At 34.5% G+C, this 21,447-nt stretch overlaps 1 protein-coding gene across 1 annotated transcript in view; it reads left to right on the top strand.

Annotated features, from left to right (window-relative positions):
- Positions 1-1,158: 1,158 nt before the first annotated feature.
- The window catches only part of STK17B (serine/threonine kinase 17b), a 31,627-nt gene continuing 11,338 nt past the window's right edge, over positions 1,159-21,447 (top strand). The window contains exons 1-4 of the mRNA XM_079132595.1: positions 1,159-1,493; positions 11,353-11,518; positions 17,160-17,372; positions 20,498-20,642. Of these exons, the coding sequence (XP_078988721.1) occupies positions 11,397-11,518; positions 17,160-17,372; positions 20,498-20,642 (480 nt within the window). The 5' untranslated portion in view covers positions 1,159-1,493; positions 11,353-11,396. The remainder of the gene's footprint in view (positions 1,494-11,352; positions 11,519-17,159; positions 17,373-20,497; positions 20,643-21,447) is intronic.

Raw genomic sequence — 21,447 nt, 5'->3', positions numbered from 1 at the left:
GGCTTAATGGAAATTTGCTTGGGTCAGTGTGAAAGAACAAGGAATCTCTCCTTTAAAATTGTGGTTGAGTGCTAAAATCTTTTAAAAGCAAGAGAATGATTTCACTTTCAATATCTCTTCCCAATAGTTTTCTACAGCTATTGAAAATATAGCTGGGTGTGGCTCGGGAGGCTGATGCAGGAGGATTGCAAGCTCAAAGCCAGCTTCAGCAATTTAGCAAGGCAATTTAGTCTTCAAGAGGCTCTGTCTCACAAAAAACAAAGGATGGGAGCCCAGGATGGGATGTGGCTCAGTGGTTAAGCATCCCTGTGTTCAGTCTCTGGTACCAAAAACAAAACAAAACAAAACAAAAACCACACATATGCAACCAATTGCAGATTATATTTATGTACAAGTATAGTATGTATGATCTAGGGTCTTTTAAATAGGTAAAACCAACTGTGACGTGCACAGAACTTCAACTTTTTCACTGTCTTCAAGAGGTAACAGAACCTTAGTGGGCTGTTGTGGGCTTTCATATTTTTCCTTGGCATCATACATGAAAATCAGCAATTCATTCTATTTGGACTCTCTCTACACTGCCTTCAGTCAATGTGTCAGGACACCATTCGGTGGTGCGAACTTCAGCAGTGGGGCCCAGGTTCCACAAATCCCCAAGCGATGTTGATGGTGCCAAGAACCTCTGCCAAGATGCAGCAAACTGGACTCTCCACTTGAGGGGTAGGTTAGGTCATAAGGAAGATAATCCGGAAGACTCTGAAAACAGGTCTTTGATAGGCACAGAAGTTTGGTAAAGAGTTGCACGCACCTGGGAAGAATTTTGCTTCTTCGCTCTCATAGAGTCGGCTTATTCACACCTCGTGGAATGGTCAGGCTGAACGTGGGAAGAGGTGCACTCACAGAGTTACAAGCCTGCGCGTGGCCTTGGCGCGCCGTCTCACCCTTCCCGGCTGCAAATACCCAAGCTCCCCACCTGCTTGCAGGGCCGCCCAGCCGCAGGGCTGTTGGGCACGGGCCACGCCCTCTCGCCGCTGGGGCCCGCCCCGCAGCACGCGCCGATGGCCTGCGCCCCGCCCCTCCCACCACGTGACAGCCCCACCCTCCGCGCACGCTCGGGTTGGCTCTCCCTACCCAGGGGGTGGGGCCTAGCAAACTGCGCTGCCCCAGACGCGGCTGCAGTTTTCAAACCTCAACTGTAGACTTCGGTCCTCGTCCTCGCCACCGTCGCCGCGAGTCACTTAGTAGGGGACCAGGTCACAACTGTTGATCTTTGTCCGGAAAAGTAAGCGTGGACTCTGCCAAGTTCGGCGTTACCGGGTGCCTCACCTGGCTAGAGCTGGAGAACGCTTCCAGTCGCGGCCACCCGCGTGGAGCGGGACGGGATCCCAGGGACAGGAGCCCCCTCGGAGGGGGCAGCCCCGGGAGAACCTGCTGTGTCCGGAGCGGCCAGTGTACTGTGCCTCGCGGGGCCTTGGTCCAGCCGGGATTGACGGGTGAGCTAAGGTTGCGACTCGGAACCCATGAATCGGTTCAGAGACCCGGGAGCGGATCGAGACTCTCTGGAGGGGTCCCAGCGGTCCGGCCGGGTCTGGGGTCTTCCCGGAATCTGGCCTGGCGGAGATGGGCTCGGAACTGCCGACCCCCGCACCCCCTGGACCTGCTGCTCCCGGCCCCTCTCCCTAGTCAGGCTGGAGTCTTGGGGCGGTTTGCAGCGGGTGCGCCCCGGGGGCGGCCGGGTCCACTGGCCAGCTTACCAGCTCGGGGGGCGCGTGTGTGTGCGGCCAGCCGGGCCCCCGCCCCGGCCCCCGCCCCATGCCCCGTCCCCCGCCAGCTACCCCTCCGGGGTCGCCATGCGGCGGGCCCACCCGCGCCCCTTCCACGTCCCGTTGACGTGGTCCTCCGTAACCCCCGCCCCGACTTCTCCGCGTGGTGTAGGCACAGGACGTGTTCCTGTCTGCGCCCGGGGACACGTCATGTTCACAGCAGTCTGTCGTGAGGAGAAAGTTTGTGCTCATCTGTGGGGTATTTTCAGTCACCGCTTGTGAAGTTTTTTAAAATTCGTGAATAGAGGACAAGAGGAACTGCAGCTGTTTCAGGGACTTTTCAGTAATCGAATTTTACTTGAATGTCTAGAAACCACTTTGTGTACAAGACCCACCCTCAAACTGTGCATCTACAGGATGGCCACGATTTGGACATTTACCCAGGCTCTTTGTTTTATTGTAGGGAAAAGCGCTTCATTTGCATTCCCTCAGAGGGATAGATAAATGGAGACAAAGTTGAAAGAAACTTTATGGCCAGCTGGTAACTGGTATTAGTTTTTCCTATCCATCTGTGTTGGGACTAGAAACACTCAGACGTGACTTTGCACTTTGTGATTAAGAAGAAAACTGCATTTAAAAAGTCCAACCATAATACCGATCAGATTTCAATAATATTTGAATATATCAGGTCTGCGTATCACATTCACCAGTTGTTTGGCAGGAGTGATGTTTACATCTGTGGTCCTAATGAATGATAAGCTGAACCTTGCAGGGATGTATGATATGGTGGATATGGTGTGGCTTCTCAAGTCTGTGAGAATGTGTGTGTTGAGATGGCAGGGTCTGTAGAAATGACTGGGCAAGTGGTAGCATATGTAACCTGGCATTTCGAACCCAGGAGCACAGTTTTATTATAGGAAAAAATAATTTCTCACAGGTACAACATTCTGCAGTTTTATAGTAAACTGTCTAGAGGTAGTTTTCAACAACTTCTCAATGTGTGTTTTATAAATATTAAACCACATACCTATCAAGTTGTATATTTTTAAAAAGGCTAGTCCATAAAACAGTGCTTAGAATTTTAGCCCCTTTTTGTCCCTCCAGTCCTCCTTATTTGAGCAGATGTTCAGTTTTTTAAAAAATTATATTAGTTATAGATGGACACAATATCTTTATTTATTTTTATGTGGTGCTGAGAATCAAACCCAGTGCCTCACACATGCTAAACAAGTACCCCACTGTTGAGCCCCCAGATGCTCAATTTTTAAGAAAATTTCTAATACTTAATAATTGGAGTTTATTAATAGCTTATTTTTAAGATGCACATTATGCATGTTAAATCATTTTTCTAAAATATTACAATAAAATATATTTACTTGCATGGCAATATGCTTAACTTATAAAATCAAAATTTCCATGTTTTGAAATCTTTTTAGTGTGTGGATAGAATGATTTCAGTTTCTCTTGGGATCACTGTATAGTGAATTACAAATTGGGTAAGGTACAATCAGTTTTTAGGAAAGTGGAGACTTGACTGATTACTGTCAGCATACAAATAACAAATTTGAAGAGACAGATTTGACAGACATTTCTAGCAGATACTTCTTTCAATTTTTTTAAGCTTGCACTCACAATGTTTTACTGGTAAACATTTCAACATAATTTTAGAAACTATTTTGAAGGTGTTTGCTGATTAGAAGGGAGAATTATCTTATCAAAATTTGTTTTAATCTTGAAGACTCAATTTAAAACCCAGAATCAAGTAAATCAAATACTGATTCATTCACTTAATCTTTAAATTGTCTCAAAAATGCACATATGGTATGTTATAGTGCATATTTCCTGTGTATAAAATTGGCAACTGAGAACAGTGCTCTTGACCTAACTACTTTTATTTTTGTGGTGCTAAGAATCCAACCCAGGATCTTGGTCATGTTCAGTAAACAGTTCTACCACCGAGCTACATCCCTATCCCTTTACCTACTACTTTTAAAGGTTTTTGATTGATTCTTGGTTGTTTTTATTTTTGTTGTTTAGAATTCTTTTGAACTCTTATATATTGTGTCAGAAACATCAGTAGTCATTAAAATACTACCTTTCTATTTGGAAAAACTTAAAATGTCATTTGTTTTCATTTTTCATAATATTGAGGACAAAATTCAATGCTTTTCAATTTACGTAGTTTATATTTTTATATTCTGTGATAGGCTAGTATCAAAGGAGATTTCTTTGAATTGGATTCCTTTCCCCTGCACCAAAGAGAAAAAAAAGTTCTTATAAACTAGGTTACAAGCATATATTTTTATGTAAATATGTTGTTGTAATGTTGCAATTTTCAAGGCATACTTTGTTAAATTTTTTTTGATTTATTTATCCTTTTTTTCCAAAACACTAACTCAAACTTCACTGCTTTTTTAAACATGAATTCAATTTCTTTTAATATTTATGTGCTATGTATCTTGGTTCATCTCTAAGCCTTTTCAGCTACTCCAAAAGAGGGCGTTAGTTATGCATTAAGCATTGAAAATTTTAGTAAAATAGTTTCCTCTTTAATCCTCAAAGGATCAGATTCCATTTTGCATTGTAATAGTTACTGAATAAACAGTACTTCAGTGGTGCTGTTAAGTAAACAGTAATTTATTTTTCAACAGAAACCTAATTTTCCATTTGATGAATGACAAGCATTGTTTATTTGTTGGCCCACTCTATTTCCGTTTTTTTTCAACATCTTATCCTAGTTTATAATTATAGGACTTAATTTTTTTTTTTTTTTTTAAGGTGGGAAGACAACATCAGGCCTTACTGTCTTGACACAGTCAGGGCTGGGGTCGTTCCTTGGGATTTCAACCCTTGGATAGTATTAGTATATACTAGACTGGCTGGACTAGAGTCAGTCTAGCTGGTTTTCAGGAGATTAAATTCTTGAATTCTTTTTTCTGTTCAATATTTAAAAGCAAACAACAACAACCTGTTAGTAGAATACATATAAGGAATATACCTTCCTTGAAATTGAAAATCATCATCTTCATCCTTCAAACCAGTACCTTTTCTTCCAATCCATGGCTAATTAAAAATGGACCCTCTGCCATGACAGTAGAAAGTTCTTCTTTGATGGATGTTATGTAATTAAATTGCCAGGTTCCTCTTGTTCCTAGGGACAACTGGGTTTCAGTAAATGCCCATGTAGACAGGAGGAGTTGGTTCTCTGCAGTCTTATGGTTTGCCTTGCTTTCCATTGCCTTTCAGATTTACTTCATGAAGATAATTTATTACTTTTTGATAGCACAAGTATCTGAATTTACTGATTAAAGTATTAAACTATTGATGTTCTTAGCTGAAGTAGGTACTTTATGAAAACAGGTGGTCACCTAGTCTGGAAAGACTGGTAGATAGGAAATGAATGCTCAGTTGGCATCATATTGCAGTATATAATGTAAATAATTTTTGGATGTCCTGTTTTGGCTTGAAATTCTATAATAGCAATTTAAATGTGTCTTATTTTATTTATCTTAAGCAAAGATGAGCTGAGTTTGTATCACCAGTACTAATTTCAGGATGGATCTCAACCCTTGAAAATATGAAATGTACTTAAACATTCATTCTTCTATATAATTCATATAATTCTATTGATCAAACATTTTTGAATCCTTACCAGGTGCCAGACAACACCTGGTAGTGCCTGTTTGCTTAGGCATAGAAGTAAAAGGTTGTTGCCCTTTAGACACAAACAATTGCAGTCTAAGGCGTTAAGAGGTAAGGATTATGCCAAGAATCTTCTTATTTAAAGCATAAAGGAAAGGCATTTAAATCAACCTGTGAGTTTTTAGGCAAATCATCCTGGGGAAGAACCTGGGTAAAAAGAATTAGTCATTTAAGGAAATGTAGAAAGGTAGTTTCAGGCAGAGAGGTATAATCCCGATGGGGAGCTAAAAATACAAGATCGGAGTGTGGCTGGAAATGATGGTGGTGTATACTAGGCTTCAGGAGCCTTGAGTGTCACTGTATAAGGGTTTTAGCTTATAGGTACTGAGGAGCTAACAAAGGAATCAAAGCAGACAATTTAGTTCTCATGATGTTTTCATTGTATTTTGCAAATGTTATTTTCATAAAACTTCGATAACTTTGAAGCAAGTTTCATGATGAGTATTTTTTAAATAGAGCTGTTTAGAGGTTTATAACGGACTGTTTGTCTTGCTTTTGATCACATCATATTTGCTTTCTCCATTCAAATAAGACTTAGATCAAACCTAACATATCTTTGTTTCTTCCTTCATCAATCATATCTGTATTCTTATTGTAATTATTGTAGTGGGAGTTAATGAAAAGAATCTTTGAAAATAAATGTGAAACAGCATTATTAGTAGTAGAGCTGTGTAATTGAAATCTTAATTGTATCTTATCTTCTTTTACCCTTTTATGATTAAAAAAAGCACTCATTGTGTCTGTAATTATGTACAGACGTACAAATTTACTTAACATCTCTTCAGATTTTTTTAAATTGGTAGAGCCTGATAAAATGTTATGAAATGGATTTCAAATGGAATAAGACATAATTCATAATCAGTTATAGAATCTATGCCCTTCATTTAGATGTCCTAAATGAAGGGCAACCAAATATTTGTGAAGGGTTTGGAAGACAAAGGTAATATTCATGCTTCACTATATGCAAAATTAGCCAAAGGAGAAATGGAAAGACATATAGACTGTGACAACTGGTTCAAGAGAAGTAAATACAAAGAAGATGAATTTGAGAATGACATACAGAAACTTTAAGCAATTCGTGAATATTAGCAATAAGTAGATGAGTGTAACATTTAATTTTCAGAAATGTACTCTCTTTTTCTGAGAAATGGCTTGTGTTCCAGCAAATTCAGAGCCAGAGTGAAGTGTATCACAATATCTAAAATGATTTTTTGTATTGACATTTAAAAAACAGCTGCTGCCCAACACTTTTTTTAGCTACATCTGTGGTTATCTATGGAACATATTTATCTATTATAATGACCAGCAGTACATGTTAGTGTTATAGAATTTATTAGGGTAAAAAATTAAATACACACAGTTTAGGAAATTCTGTTAAGTTGATTGATTATTAAGTCACTATTTAAATTATCACAATTCATTTTAATCATTTAAAAATAATCTAAACTCCCTTTTTTCCTAACATAACTAAAAAATAATAGACTTTATCAAACTTTATTTTCATCAGTATATTGATATCACATTTTGAATTTTCTTAAGGGTTCCAGGATAAGTCTGAATTTTCACAAGTAATATTCATAATAAATTCATGGGTCTCAAGATTAACAATTGTGATTCTTTTTATGGAATAATAGCTGTAAGTTCAGAGTTTGCTAAGTGTTTTTTTCTGTTTTTATTAAAGATATTAACTCTTGCTTAGTATAGACCCTAAGTATATACCCTGAATTCTTATATGGCCTCTGCATGAGAACTGGCCTATGATTTGGTTGACAAACACCATCAGCTACTTGTCAATGCAGAGAAAATGTAGAAGTCTTTCAAAACCCAATCAGTGATGGCCCTTGAATTTCAGGCTAAGTAAACCCTTACCATAGAAATAGATACCTTTTGCTATTGCAAATAGGTAAGCTGCTGCATTTGTCTGTTGATATATTCACAGTGATCTTTTTTTTTATAAGGAAGAATTTCACTTAAATTATTGGATTAAGTATTAATATTATTTTAGTTTTAAAAATATTCATCTCATTTGATGTGAAGTCACAGCCATCTTTTTTTTACCCCAAAGCATTTTTTATTGATTATTAAAATAGTATCTTAGTGTAGTTAGCTTAAACATAGGAAATTATAAATACTGCCCATAGTCCCACCACTCAAAGATAACTACTATAATATTGTGCCATAGTTTTCCAATGTTAATTCTGTTTGCTTTTGTATTTTACCCACAAATTCATCATGTTATATATAAAATTTTATACCTTTATTTTTTCACTTAATGGGCTAATAGTCTTTGAAGGCACACTTTTTGTTGAATGTATTATATTCTGATATACTTACTTAACTATTTCCTTGTAACTGGACTTCAGTGTTCATGAGTTTAAACTTTTGAAGCATTTTTTGCTATTATAAATCATGCTTGATTGAACATAAATATTTGACTACATGCAAAACCATATTGGTTCTTGAAAACTGAAAGCAGAAAGTGGCTTATTCACAAAAATATCTTAGTTCTACTAGAATTCTTATGAGTGGATCATTTTGGAACCAATATATTACAGTATAAGGTAAACCTAGAATCTAGAATCTAGTGAGAGAAAAATCTAGACTCAAGAGCCTGTGGTACTCTTGACTCTGTGTTTGAAGTTGTCATGTTCTTCATTGATGAATAGTTTTGGGAATATAGCCCCAATATATCTATAACACAGTCATTTCCTTTTTACTTTATATGTGTATATGTTGTAAGTGTGACTATAAGCATATGTAGACCCCTTAATTTAGGTGTGAAATTCTAAAAGCCCAAAGACAAACTGGAAAAAGAAAAGAGAAACCCAAGTTGATTGAACACAGAAATTGATGCCCATTTTAACTTTTCAGAGAATGATATGTGACCAGTATAACTGAGTGTCATCACAACTAAGAAGATCCAAAGATAGTTTATCAAAACTGCATGCAGTGGCCCATGCCTGAAATTCCAGCAGCTGGGGAAGCTGAGGAAGGAGGATCTTGAGTTCAAAGCCAGCCTCAGCAACTTAGTGAGGTTCTAAGTAACTTGGTGAGACCCTGTCTCTAAATAAAATATAAGAAAAGGACTGGGGATGTGGGATGTGGCTCAGTGGTTAAGCACTGCTGGGTTCAATCCCTAGTACAAAAACAAACAACAGCAAAACAAAAAAACCCAACAAACAAACAAAAAAATTCCAGAAAATAAAAAGAGTTTAAGAGTCGAATTTAGGCAAACTAGAGGTGAGAGTTTTGTGTATGGAATCAACAGCTGCTCAATAATGGCAGAGAACTATCTTTGGGTAGAATGTTATTTTTTTCTAATAGAACAATCATGATGTGCCATTATGCTTGCATGCACCAGTGTCATTCCACAGGAGTTCATCATATTTTGATTTTTATCTTTAGAGCTCTGCAAGATAGATTCTGTTGTCATCCATTCTTGTTTTGGAGGGGTACAGGAATTGAAGTCTGGGGTTCTTCAATACTGATTTACATCTCCAGCTGCCACCCCCCAATCCCTTTTTATAAAAATTTTTATACAAGGTCTCACCAAGTTGCCCATGCTGTACTTGAACTTGTGACCCTCCTGTCCCAAGTTGCTGGATGTCATCCATACTTTAGAGGCAGTGGAATGGATGCTTTCCTTACTAGTAATCAGGGAAATGCAAAACAGATCACAGTAAAATTCCATTTCACCTTCATCATACTAGAATAGCCAAGAGTGTGATAGTACAAGTATTGTCAAGGTAATGATAAATCCTTCCATCCAGTGCCTGTGGAAGAATAAACTTGGGATGGAAAAAAGGGACTTTGTCTATGATGTTTTATTTAATTTAAATGAAATATGGCCACATAAGTAGATTGGAAAGAACAGCAATTATTATGGTATTTGTTTCCCTGCCTCCATATTCGAAGTGTGTGTGTGTGTGTGTGTGTGAGAGAGAGAGAGAGAGAGAGAGAGATTAATAACTTTATTGCCACAGGTTGGATGACTTAAGTGGAAATTTGTTTTCTCTTAATTCTGGAGGCTAGAATTCTAAGATTGAAGTGTCAGTAATGTCGCTTTCCTTGGCTCATAGATGGCCATCTTCTCCCTGTGTCTTCACATAGTCCTCATGTATGTTTATGTCCTAAACTCTTTTTCTTGTAAGGATGCTAGTCATATTGGAGTAGGGACCATCTTAATGACATAATTACTACCAGAAAAGGCTGTATCTCCAAAGGTAGTGACAGTTTGATGTCCTGGAGGTAAGAATTTCAACCTATGAATTTGGGAAGGACATAGTTCAACCTTTAATAGTAGCTGCTCTGACTTTAACGTGGTTTGTCCTCCTGAACCCATATTGAAATTTAATTTCCATTGTGAGCTATTAAAAAGGTGAGAACTTAATTAGCAGTGGTGTTTAGAGGTAGAGTTGTTTGGAAGTGATTAAGTGTAGATAAACTCATTAGATTGAGACCTGGTGGCTTTTTAAGAAATCAGACACACACACACTCACACTCACACTGTCTCTTGACGTGTGATATTCTGTGCTGTCTCAGGACTCTGACAGCAAGAAAATCATCACCAAATGAGGCCTGCGTGCAACTCTAGAACCATGGGTCAAAATAACCTCTTTTTTTAATAAAGGAGCCTGAAATTCAGGAATTTCATTATAGTAATGAAAAATGGACTAATGGAGCAAAGTTAAAAAAATTTAATTAGGGTCCTATAGCTGGTATTGATAAGTATAATTCAGACCCTGATGTGTTTCAGCCCAGATGTTATTTTCAGAAAGCTGTATTGCTGCCCTTAGATTTCTAGAGATATACCCCCAAAGTAGTTACTTTCCCCACCCCCAAAGACTAAGGAATTTATTTTAAAAAAAAAAGAATTTACTGACTTGAAAATAAAACCTAGAAGAGAAAATATAGAACTGAAAACATTGAACTCTAAGCACACTGCCTGTTTTCTAAGTAGAATATAGTTTGTATTTGAATATAGGAAAATAAATAATAGTAGATGTGAAGTAGGAAATAGGGGTGGTGGGATATGGCAGAGAATGAACAAAAAAGCCTAGGAATTTGTTATAGGAAGGAGCAAGAAGAATACTACTTTTACTTTTATTAGCCATGCATAGCAGAAAGTTAGAAGTATCTCGAAATATATAGTCGGCTATTATTAACATGAATTCCATTATTACAAAATGGTAGTTTTGATGGTAAACTGGATGCATGTAAATATCAAAAAAAGTTCCAGATAATCTTGAACTTCAGATATGATTAAGACTTCAGAATAAAGCTTTATTTGTGTCAGTTGCTCATCCAATAAAACAATTGAGCTGTTATAATGTCTAGGTTTTGACAAAGGAAGGATGGAGAGTGTCGGGATTTAGTTTTGAAACGTGGTCAATCCACAAAACAAGTTCTATTTCTTGTAGTCATTCATAGGACAGTAATATAAATCACAATGTCTGAACATTAAACCAAACTTATTTGGTCAGGTGAAATTAAAATCAATAATTGTTACCTTGTTATGTTAAATTACCTAGTTCTGTGAAAGGTGTAATTTTAGAGAATAAGAGTTTAAAATGAAAATAAATGATTGTTTTTATTACAGTTTTATGATAACTTTTTTTTAAAACAAGTTGGGAAGAGAATGAAGTCAGTAACTTTATTCAGATGCCATTGAGGCATTGACACCAATTTATATGTGTGCTTCTGGTGTTTCCTCTTGTGGGTCGAATGTGCTCTTTGAAACCATTTTTTTTTTTTTTTTTTTTTTTTTTTAGTTCTACCTTATTGCTATATTTGGAGCTGTATAATATAGCACACATCCTGCCTAAGACAACATCTTTTTTTCTTAATTACATTTAAGTTATATCCTCTTTCCTCTCTTTGTAAATAGGTAAAACTAAGTGATTAGGGAAGCATATCTGGGAGTCATCTAAGATGTCTCGGAGAAGATTTGATTGTAGAAGTATTTCAGGCTTACTAACTACAACTCCTCAAACTCCAATTAAAATGGAAAACTTTAATAATTTCTATACACTTACACCTAAAGAGCTTGGAAGGTAAGACAACTATGATGTGTATGCTGTTTAAAGTCAAATTTTGGATTTCTGTTTCTATAGTTTGTGAAGTCATCATCTCTGTTGCTGTTATACAGAGTCTCATCTTAACTGACTGGAAAATCAAATCTGTACAGGGTTTAGTGACCTTCTATCAAGTGTCCTACCTAGCTTCAGAGTCTTCATGGGAGGTTTCCCTTTCTTATCTAAGTTCATGAATAAAAAGAGACTGCATAGCACAGTGGACTGCTGAGTCCAGATCTAGGCTCTGTCATTTCCTTGCTGTCTGAACTCATTTAAATTATTGGACCTCTTAGTGCTATAGTTTCCTCATCTGAAGAAGGGAGAATGTTAATTGTGTCTATTTTATATGGTTTGTATAAGGGTTAAATTACTTAATATTTATAAAGTGCTTGATATAGGGTGGTATCAGTTTTTATTTAATACTTTTTAAAAATTCCTAGGATATTTTGTACTTGGCTAAAAAAGAAATAGGAAGATTCCCCTCTACTACTTCTTCCCCAATTAAACAAAAGTAGTTAACTTATATCTGAAGTATAGTTCTGTATCATAAAGAATGAGTCTTCTATAAATAAAAGCCTATATAAATTTTGCTTTGGCTTAACCAAGGCGTAAGTTTCTAAACGCCAAGGAGTGACCTGATATTATGAGATCATTTAGTACTACTTTTTTAGTATACATCAAATTATAAAAGTCATGCCAAGTTATCTATTCAGTATCTTCTAAGCTTTAAATTAAAGGTAATTAATGAAGGGTTGGAAATGGTGATTAATTTATATATTCAGTGTGATTTAGTTATGGAGGTAAATGTTTTGGTTTATATTAAAATGGTCTGGTTAGTCAATGTTTGTGTAGGTACATGTATACTAAAATAATATGGTTAGACTTTTTCTTTGAAAATCACAATGTGAAAACAAAATTGAACCATTAGAAGTAATTCTTTCCTTAGTAGTCTTTTTCATTTTTACAGAAATTTAATGTAGCCTTTTTCAAGATGAAGATGATGAGAATATTTTTTCAAAATAAAGATGATAAGATCTACCTTATTAAAGAACTCAGTATAAAAGCACAATACATAATTGTGTCATACTCATTAATTTCATGTGCAAAATATTTGGATTTTTTTTTTTTCTTTTTTTTGTTACTGGGAATTGAACCCAGGGACACTCAACCACTGAGCTACATCTCCAGCATTTTTTGTTTTTAAATGACAGGTCTTGATAAATTGCTTAGGGTCTTCCTAAGTTGCTGAGGCTGGTTTTGGACTCCTGATCCTCCTGCCTCAGCCTCTAGGGTTATAGGTGGGTGCCACAATGCCTGACTTGAATGTTTTAAAGGTATATTCTAAGAAAATTTTAACAATATTTTTAAATGATTTTGGTAAATCGTTTTGTTCTGTCTTTGTCATTGCATTATAATAAGGGATGTTTTTATTTTCTTTTTGGTTCCTGTATCTTACACTGAATAGTCATAGAATCTTTTTGTTGAAAAGATTTCAGTGGTCTTCTGATAGTTTTTTTTTTTTTTTTTTTTTTTTAATGCAGTGAGCAATCCTTCCTCTTAATTTCCCCCAGCAAGCCCTTAGCCAGCCTTAATTTGAGTACTTCAGTTATCTGTTCCATTTTGTGGATACCTTATAGTCATAAAATGTTCTGTTTTCTACTTGGCTAGTATCTGTCCAATAGACAGTGTTCTTCTTTTATAGCTGTATGTAATGTACATCCATGTGAAAGTCCTTCAGACATTTGAATATTTCTAACCTTGTCAATTTCCTTAAATGGTTGTCATATGATCTGACTTCCAGACAGCCTTCCTTGATGCAGTAACCCTCTTCTGGATCACTTTGTAGTATTCATTTGTCCCCTTTAAAATGGGAGGCCTATGGTTAGAAACAGCCATCTTACCATTGTTAGCATCTTACCATTTAGAATATAAAGGAGATTGTGTTGAGGAAGCCTAGGGTTCCATTAGTAACTGACCTACCTTCCTCCCTCCCTTCCTCCCTCTCTTCCTTCTTTCTTTCCTGCCTTCCTTCTTTCCTTCCTTCCTTCCTTCCACCCCCATTCTGTCATCTAACCACCCTTTTTCCAAAAGCTGCATCAAATCTGTCATATGGCATCCTATAATAGGTAGAAACACACTAGCTACGAGTCAGTTGGCCTATCTTTACTCTGTATGTTGTATGATCTAGTTGTGTGATTTCATTTTTCATAAGTGAGAAGGGGGACTAGATGAATGTCTTATAGTTTCCTTTTATTGTGTTTGGAAACTGCTCTGAACAGGCAATTGGATATCAAATCCTTGAACTGTACATACAATAAAAGGCTTTCATTTGTATTTTTCTAAGATACTATTTTGATGAGTAAATTTAGTTACCTTTATTAAATGAACTTTGCAAAATAAGAGCTCTTATGGGAGCTAGAAAGTCTATTTATAAAGTGTCTTTTTTCTTTAAAGGTTTTGGAAAACTTAAACTTTGATGAGGGCAGTGTCAATAATTCTAAATTGTTTTATAAAAATGAGGTACCATCATGAGTAAGACTTACAAACTTGTATCAGTATGCATTCTAACATTTTTGAGTAAGAACTCTTGGTAGACTCTGATTAAAGCAAATTCAGATTGCTAATATTGTCGTGAAAGAGGTATAATATCATCTTTTTAAATTGTTATGGGCTAATGAGTCACATGTTAAATAATGATGTATTTAATAAGTAGACCTTGATAAATTAGAAATCATGAATTCATCTGCTGAGAACTTAAATTTCTTTCAATATTGTAACCAATCTTAATATACTGTACTTTTGTGAAATGGAAATAAAGATCATAATCTTGTTTCTACTGAGGTTTACATATTTTATAGTATATGAACATATATTTCTAGCATATGATGAACTATAATGCTATCTTTCTAAATTCACTGTTTTAAAAAAAATAATTTAAAGATGTCAATGAGCAGTGTAAAGGAAAATACATGAAAGTTAGTCAAGTTCATTTTTTACTGCTCTCAAAAACCTTGCATTGTTCCTGTTTTTTTAAATATGTTGGGTGAGTTTTTTCCACCCCTCCCCCAACAGAGACAAGGTTTCATAGGACTTGTGGTTAGAAGGGTGAGGCAGACTCAGAAATAAACGTCAGCTTCCTTTGTGGCTTACCCTCCCCAGCCCTTCATATTTTATTGTGTATTCTAGAATGCAGAAGGGTAACTGTTAGACCTTTTCACTGCTGAGAAATATAGTCAGCCTTGCCTTTTTAGGGTATGCATTAAGTATTATTGTTAAGGGTTTATAAAGTTTTCTTGAGTGTTTCTATTAAATTTGGTATGGTAACAATTTATATAAAAAATTATTTTGGGGACTTCTAATAACTAGCATTTTAGAATGAAATATACTTGTTTTTCCCCTAAAGATTAGGATAATTGTAAAAATATTTACCTGGTTTCACAGAATATACATATTCATTATATATATATATTTACTTATATTCACACACATATAAATTTCGGAGAATCTCCAACTTTAAAACATACACATGCCTCAAGAACAGGGTACAGAATAGCACAGCAAATGACATTCTAGTAAGATTTCATTCATAATTAGATAAAAAGTATTATTTTTGTTCTTTGTTTCTGAGGGAATTTTGACTTGTAGATACAATCATAAAATTACAGCAAAACTAAATTGTCACTATTAGTACTATAAACTATTTTCTGATGTATAATTCTCTTGGCTGTTTCTGTTTTCTAAATTTTACAAGATGAATTACTTTATAAAAAATTTCCTTTCTGTTTTAGAGAAGTTTTTGCTTCTAAATCCAAGAATTGGCAGAAGTTAAACTTCTTAGAAAAAAAAAATACAAAAAACAAAACTATTTTAAAGGAAAAAATTGTAGTGGTTAGCACAGAAAGTTTAATTCTTGGTACTCCATTTCCATATGTGACCTTTTATGAGTCATGTATTCTTATTCTGTCATGTATTTTATTCAGTGTAAAATTTATAAAACATCAATGATTCAAATATAAAATTGGAGAATTGATTTATATTTTTGTGTACTTATTGAAATGCTTCAATTTGTATTACTTTTTCATGAAGTGAGAAGATAGTTTGTAGTGAAAATTAAACATTCTCAAATCTTAAAACTGCTTTTAAACATCAGATTTATTATATGTGATTTTATTTGAGGTATATTTTAATAATTATAACACTTTTTTTTTTTTCTTTACTAACTTGTTTGGTTTCCAGTGCTTTGCGTGGCACCCACTTAGGGGAAATTTGAGAAGAGTGGAAATCTTTATTATCTTTGTTTTTGGAAATAGCAAGTAAATAATCAGGCAATTTATTCTACCACCCCATACACACTCTAAAGACCAAGCATATTAAAAATTGTTTACCTTGCTAAAGATTTTGGAAGTTTGTTGTGAGGGAATTGGGCAAGGGAACTGTGGAACAAAATTATCTTCTAAAAATTTAATTTATACCTGACTTTTTTGTACCAGAAACTGGAGAGTAATTTGAGCTTTAGAATGAAAGTTATTAATTTTGGAATCTTCTAGATCAGTTTTAGAAGACTTACAGGTGGGCTGCAAAATCTGAAAATTCTCTAGAATTGAATGTGAAACTGTATAAGGATATATGTACATTTTTTTCTGAATAGCTTTTATTTCTCAAAATTGTCTTTCATTTAGGCCTTTGTGAAACTAAATGTTGAATGACTATATGCTTGTAGTAGATGCATATAGCAGAAGATACTCTTAGTTTTTGGTGTGTTTTTAAATTTTGACTAAGATGCTGAGTACTGATACTGGAGAAAGCCAAAAACATACTGCTTTCTAAAATAATAAATATGATTTTAATGTGTGTGTTTGTACCTACCTGCTGATAATTGTTACTTTTCTTAGTTGAACATGAAATGTCTTTAAATACTCTCCATAGAATACCTCTCTCTGCTATCTCTTATAGGCATCACAGACTTCTAGGCATTACTAAGAAATATAGTGGTAAAATAACTGACACATTGTAATTGAAAGTTTCCAAGCTTGCTAAAAATCATTTTCAAATGCAAAATTATTACAGTAATAAAATTAAATAGGCCAAATACCCATTTTTGCATTTATTTTAGTTTCTTATATTTGAAGAAAGGCTATTTTGATTAGGGAGTTAATGTGATGCCCTATGAAGGGTACAGTCTTTGGAAAAATATCTAAGTTTAACCTTTATCTTGACAAAGTTAAGTATCTTGTTTGAGATCTGCAAAACAGAATAGCATTGTTGTGATTCTTAAACACAATAATTTATGTCAAGTATATGGCATGGAGATGGTATACAGACAAGATTGTCTTTTTGCAGTGATAATGTATCATATTAATAATGAAGAATAAATACAAATCTGCCATATCCTGTTATTAAAGTTTGTCATTTATATTTTTATGTGATAACACTGTAAATTTTATAAAAGTAAATGTGATGCTTGATTTAGTTTAGAGAATAAAGACACATTCCTAATGGCATGAATATTTGAAACAATTGATTTTAACTTGGAGGTATATAAGTGTCTATAATATACTAATGTGGTTCTCTGTGGCACAATTAAAATGGATTTTCTGTTTTGTTTTGTTTTTCTCTCCAGAGGAAAATTCGCTGTTGTAAGACAATGTATATCAAAATCTACTGGCCAAGAATATGCTGCAAAATTTCTAAAAAAGAGAAGACGAGGACAGGACTGTCGAGCAGAGATTCTGCATGAGATTGCTGTTCTTGAATTGGCAAAGTCCTGTCCCCGTGTAATTAATCTTCATGAGGTCTATGAGAATTCAAGTGAAATCATTTTGATATTAGAATAGTAAGTATGTACTATAGTAAATTTAAGGTACATAGTCTAATTGGTAAGATAAGGTGACTTGAAATATAAAAAAATAAGAATAATAAAAATGTGACAGGAACTTGTAAGGATTCCTTTGATAAATTATTAGAGAGACATAGTTCATCTTCAGATATTTTTCACAAGGCTAAGGGGTATAGCCTTACACAAGACCACAAAATAAACAGCAAGAAATAAATGACAACACAGCATTTGGGGAATGTAGTAAAATGATGATAGTTTGATTTTGCTAATGACGTGGAAATTGAGATTTTTCTGGAAAACAATTTAATGGGGAAGTAGAATTGAAATCATTTATACACTTTGTGCATCTACTTGAAAAACACCTCCAAGGAAATGATCCAAGAAGAACAGAAAGGTAAACTGCATAAGGTAATGACTAGTACATTGTTCTTTAAGAAACACGTTTAGTATGTGTGAAATGCATAGTGTTATGTTAGTAATTGTAGCCATAAGAAATAAAATGTCTTCTGTCAGTGTACATTGAAACAATGAAATATTCAATAATTCATGAGGGTAGTGGGAATAGAATATGGTTAAAATAACTGGTTTTACCAATATATCCACATGTGACTCTTAGTGTCTTTATTACATGAAGATCTGACACATTTATCATAGGATGTAAAAAGTGTGTTTGAACACCTGTAACAATTAGAAAAGATCAGTTTAATATATGTTTAGTATGCTTTATATTCTAGTAGTTTTAATAAAGTAAGTCTATTTTTAGAAGAAAATGTATTGATGAGTATATTCTTTTTAGTAGCTAACTTGCCTCATTGCCGTTTTGAATTTAAAAGCATATTGCCCTTATTTTAATTTCTAGTCATTTTAAAGACAAAGAGGTTTGTTTGCATATTAATAAAAAATGTGTTTGTTCCAGGAAATAGATTTACTTGGAATCTACTTGTAAATGAAACTGCTACTTTGGAAAATGTTAAATAGACAAGTATTTCATTTCATAATAAATGCCATGTATATTTCCCAAAACACCAAGATACCATACTAAAACATGTTATGGGCACCTTCAAAATAAATTCAAATTGCAGTAAATGCCAGGATACTATCAAAATGATTTCATTTTTCATGCATTTTGTAATTATTTTTGTCAGCTGTTTTTTGAATAATTATCACATACATGACATCTGTGTGCTTGAAGTATGTAAACAGTAGCTAACATTTTTCAAAAATTGTGACAGAATATTGACTGTTTTCATAAAGTCATCTTCTGGGAGTTCATTTAAACATCAACAACAACATGCATTAGAAAGTTTTGACACATTTTATGGATAGACCTTGTTTATATTCTGAAAATCAATTCAGGTACACTGTTTAGCAAACTAGCAGAACTGTTATTGATCTCTGTAGCTGTGGCTGAAATGTAGCAAGCACTCAGCAAATGCTCGAGTGGATTAATATGTTTAATTTCTTACCTGAGTAACAAAGACTTACTTAAGTTATTGCTAGGATTTTGTCTTAATTATTATGCCCATAACTTTTGGAGTGGTGTTATTATATGATGTAATTTGAGTTGATGGTAAAATATGGTTAGACAGGTTTAGTTGTTTTAAAAGGTGACATTATTTTTTATATGGTAAAAATAAATGGTGGAATCTTTTACTCTAATAAACTTTACCAGTTCCCTAACCAATCCATTCCACACTCATATTACTCTACAGAAAGATCAGAAAATAGTACAATTAACAGTCTTACATGCTTCACTTTGATTCACCAATTTTTGACATTTTACAGTGGCAACATTTTGAAAATTGTACATATCATGATATTTATCCTTTACCTGCTGAAGTACTTATTACAAAGACTAGGAGTACTTGTCTATATGATCAGTACCATTATCAAACACAGTAAAACTAACATTAATCCAATAGTATCATCTAATAGGCTATATTTAAATTTGTCTCCAAAATGTCTTACAATCTGACTTTTTCCAGTACAAGATCCAATGAGATTCACATATTTCATTGTTGAGTCTCTTCAGTAATTTTATTTTTCATGACACTGACTATTTTGGGGGAAATTTCTATCATGTGTTACTTGAAATGTCATACATTCTGAATTTGTCAATGTCCCTCCCCATGATTAGATTATGACATTTTCCTTGTCAAGAAGACCGTATAGGTAATGTGTACATTTTATTCCTTCACATCAGGTGGTATTAATGTCAGATTGTTTCATTGTTGGTTTTCTTAAATTTGAACTTGGTTAAGGTGAACTCTTTTTAGCTCTCCATTTATTAACTATTCATGAAGATGTAGTTATTTGGTTTTTAGATGAGAAAAATAATGTAAATTGCCAATATTGTCTTCCTACACCTCATTTTGGAGTTCTCTGTTATAAACAATAACATCAATATTCAGATTGTTTTCACCATGTTATCATGAGACATATTAATTTCTTGTGAATTTTCAGGGAGTTTTGATGGGAGGGGTGAGATTGAAGTGATTGGAACTTTTATATGTGTCTACAGAGCTTTTTCTGCATTGCCATAAAGGGTAATGTGGCAAATCTTCCTTGCTTCTTTCATGTGTCAGACATTTTGATTAATACTTACAGAGGTGATCTGTTTTGATCCTGTTCATTTATAAAATGAGAATAATAACCATCTTTGTAACTTGGTTGTCATGAGGATCAAAATAGATGATATTCATTTATATCCAGATCTATCTATCTATATGTATAGAGCAGAGCTTGAAGTATTAACTACTTTTTTATTATTTCTATCACAGTTAAGGGAGACTATAACGTTATTCACTTACAGAGCAATTCAGTTTTATTTATTCAGTATTCAAGTATTAGTACCCAGAATTTTAATTATTTTTGTCATTTATTTTCCTTAAAAATCTCCCCTCCCAAGTGCATTCTATTGTAATGTATAAGTAATTAGAACAAATAAGATAAAAAAAAATTTTAAAGAATCTCCCCTCCCCCTGCCATTCTTACAAGTATGTACATATGTACACACATACAATAAAGTTTACATGGCTGTCTTTTATTTAGCAAGGTACACTATTTAAATGTCATTTTTAGGCAAATGATTTAAAAGTTTGTGTTATATGAATTGTTTTCAGTGCTGCAGGTGGAGAAATTTTCAACCTGTGTTTACCTGAGCTGGCAGAAATGGTCTCTGAAAATGATGTTATCAGACTCATTAAACAAATACTTGAAGGAGTTTATTATCTACACCAGAATAACATTGTACACCTTGATTTAAAGGTAAGGTAAAGTGATTTAAAGTAATGCAAAGTCTGTGTTCCTTCTTTGCTTTTGATGTTCAGAATTTTAAGTTAGTTTTGATCAGAAACCGGTCATATTCATCCTGTTCTGGGTGCACTCTTTGCCTACTTCCATGCTATGAGGACTTAATTTTGCATTGACAGACAGAAGACGACTGCACATGGGAGCAGCTAATCACTGAGCTCTTTAAATGCATCATTCTTATGTTCTAATCCTATAGTCATTCCACACCATCCCTCTCTTAGAGCCACACCCTAGATCTTTCCTTATTTTATGAAATTGTCCACCTCTGAAATACTCATTTCTATTCTCTATCTCTGAAGATATATTCTTAATAATCCTCATTCCTTTGTTTCCATTATGCTCATTATGCTCATTCATTTTTCTCTCGAGGCTTTTAGTCTTCTGACTCTTTCCAGATTTTTTAGGCTTAAGTATTTTAATGTTGTTCTTTCTCTTCCTTTTCTTCATAGTCACCCAAGGACCTGAAAGTCTGTACCAATCTGTCTCTTATTTTTTGAACATTGGACTCTTCTCTGCAGTCTCCCTGCATGATCCTTTGACTTCCACAACCACTTTATAATCATCATCATCATCATCCCCATATCTCTACCTATATTGCAGGCCTATCTCCTAATTTCCAAATCTTCCCTTTTTTTTTAAACTACAAATTGGATACCATGTGAATATCCTATAGAAACTTTAAAATGTACATATCTCAAACTGAACTTGTCATCTTTGCTTTCTCTTACCCTTTTTCCAAAAGAAAAGGGGGTGGAAAAGC

This window comes from Sciurus vulgaris (genome assembly GCF_902686455.1).
Source record: "Sciurus vulgaris genome assembly, chromosome: 3".
NCBI lineage: Eukaryota > Metazoa > Chordata > Mammalia > Rodentia > Sciuridae > Sciurus > Sciurus vulgaris.
The sequence above is the reverse complement of the archived record's forward strand: the minus strand, read 5'-3'. Positions and strand labels throughout refer to the sequence as shown.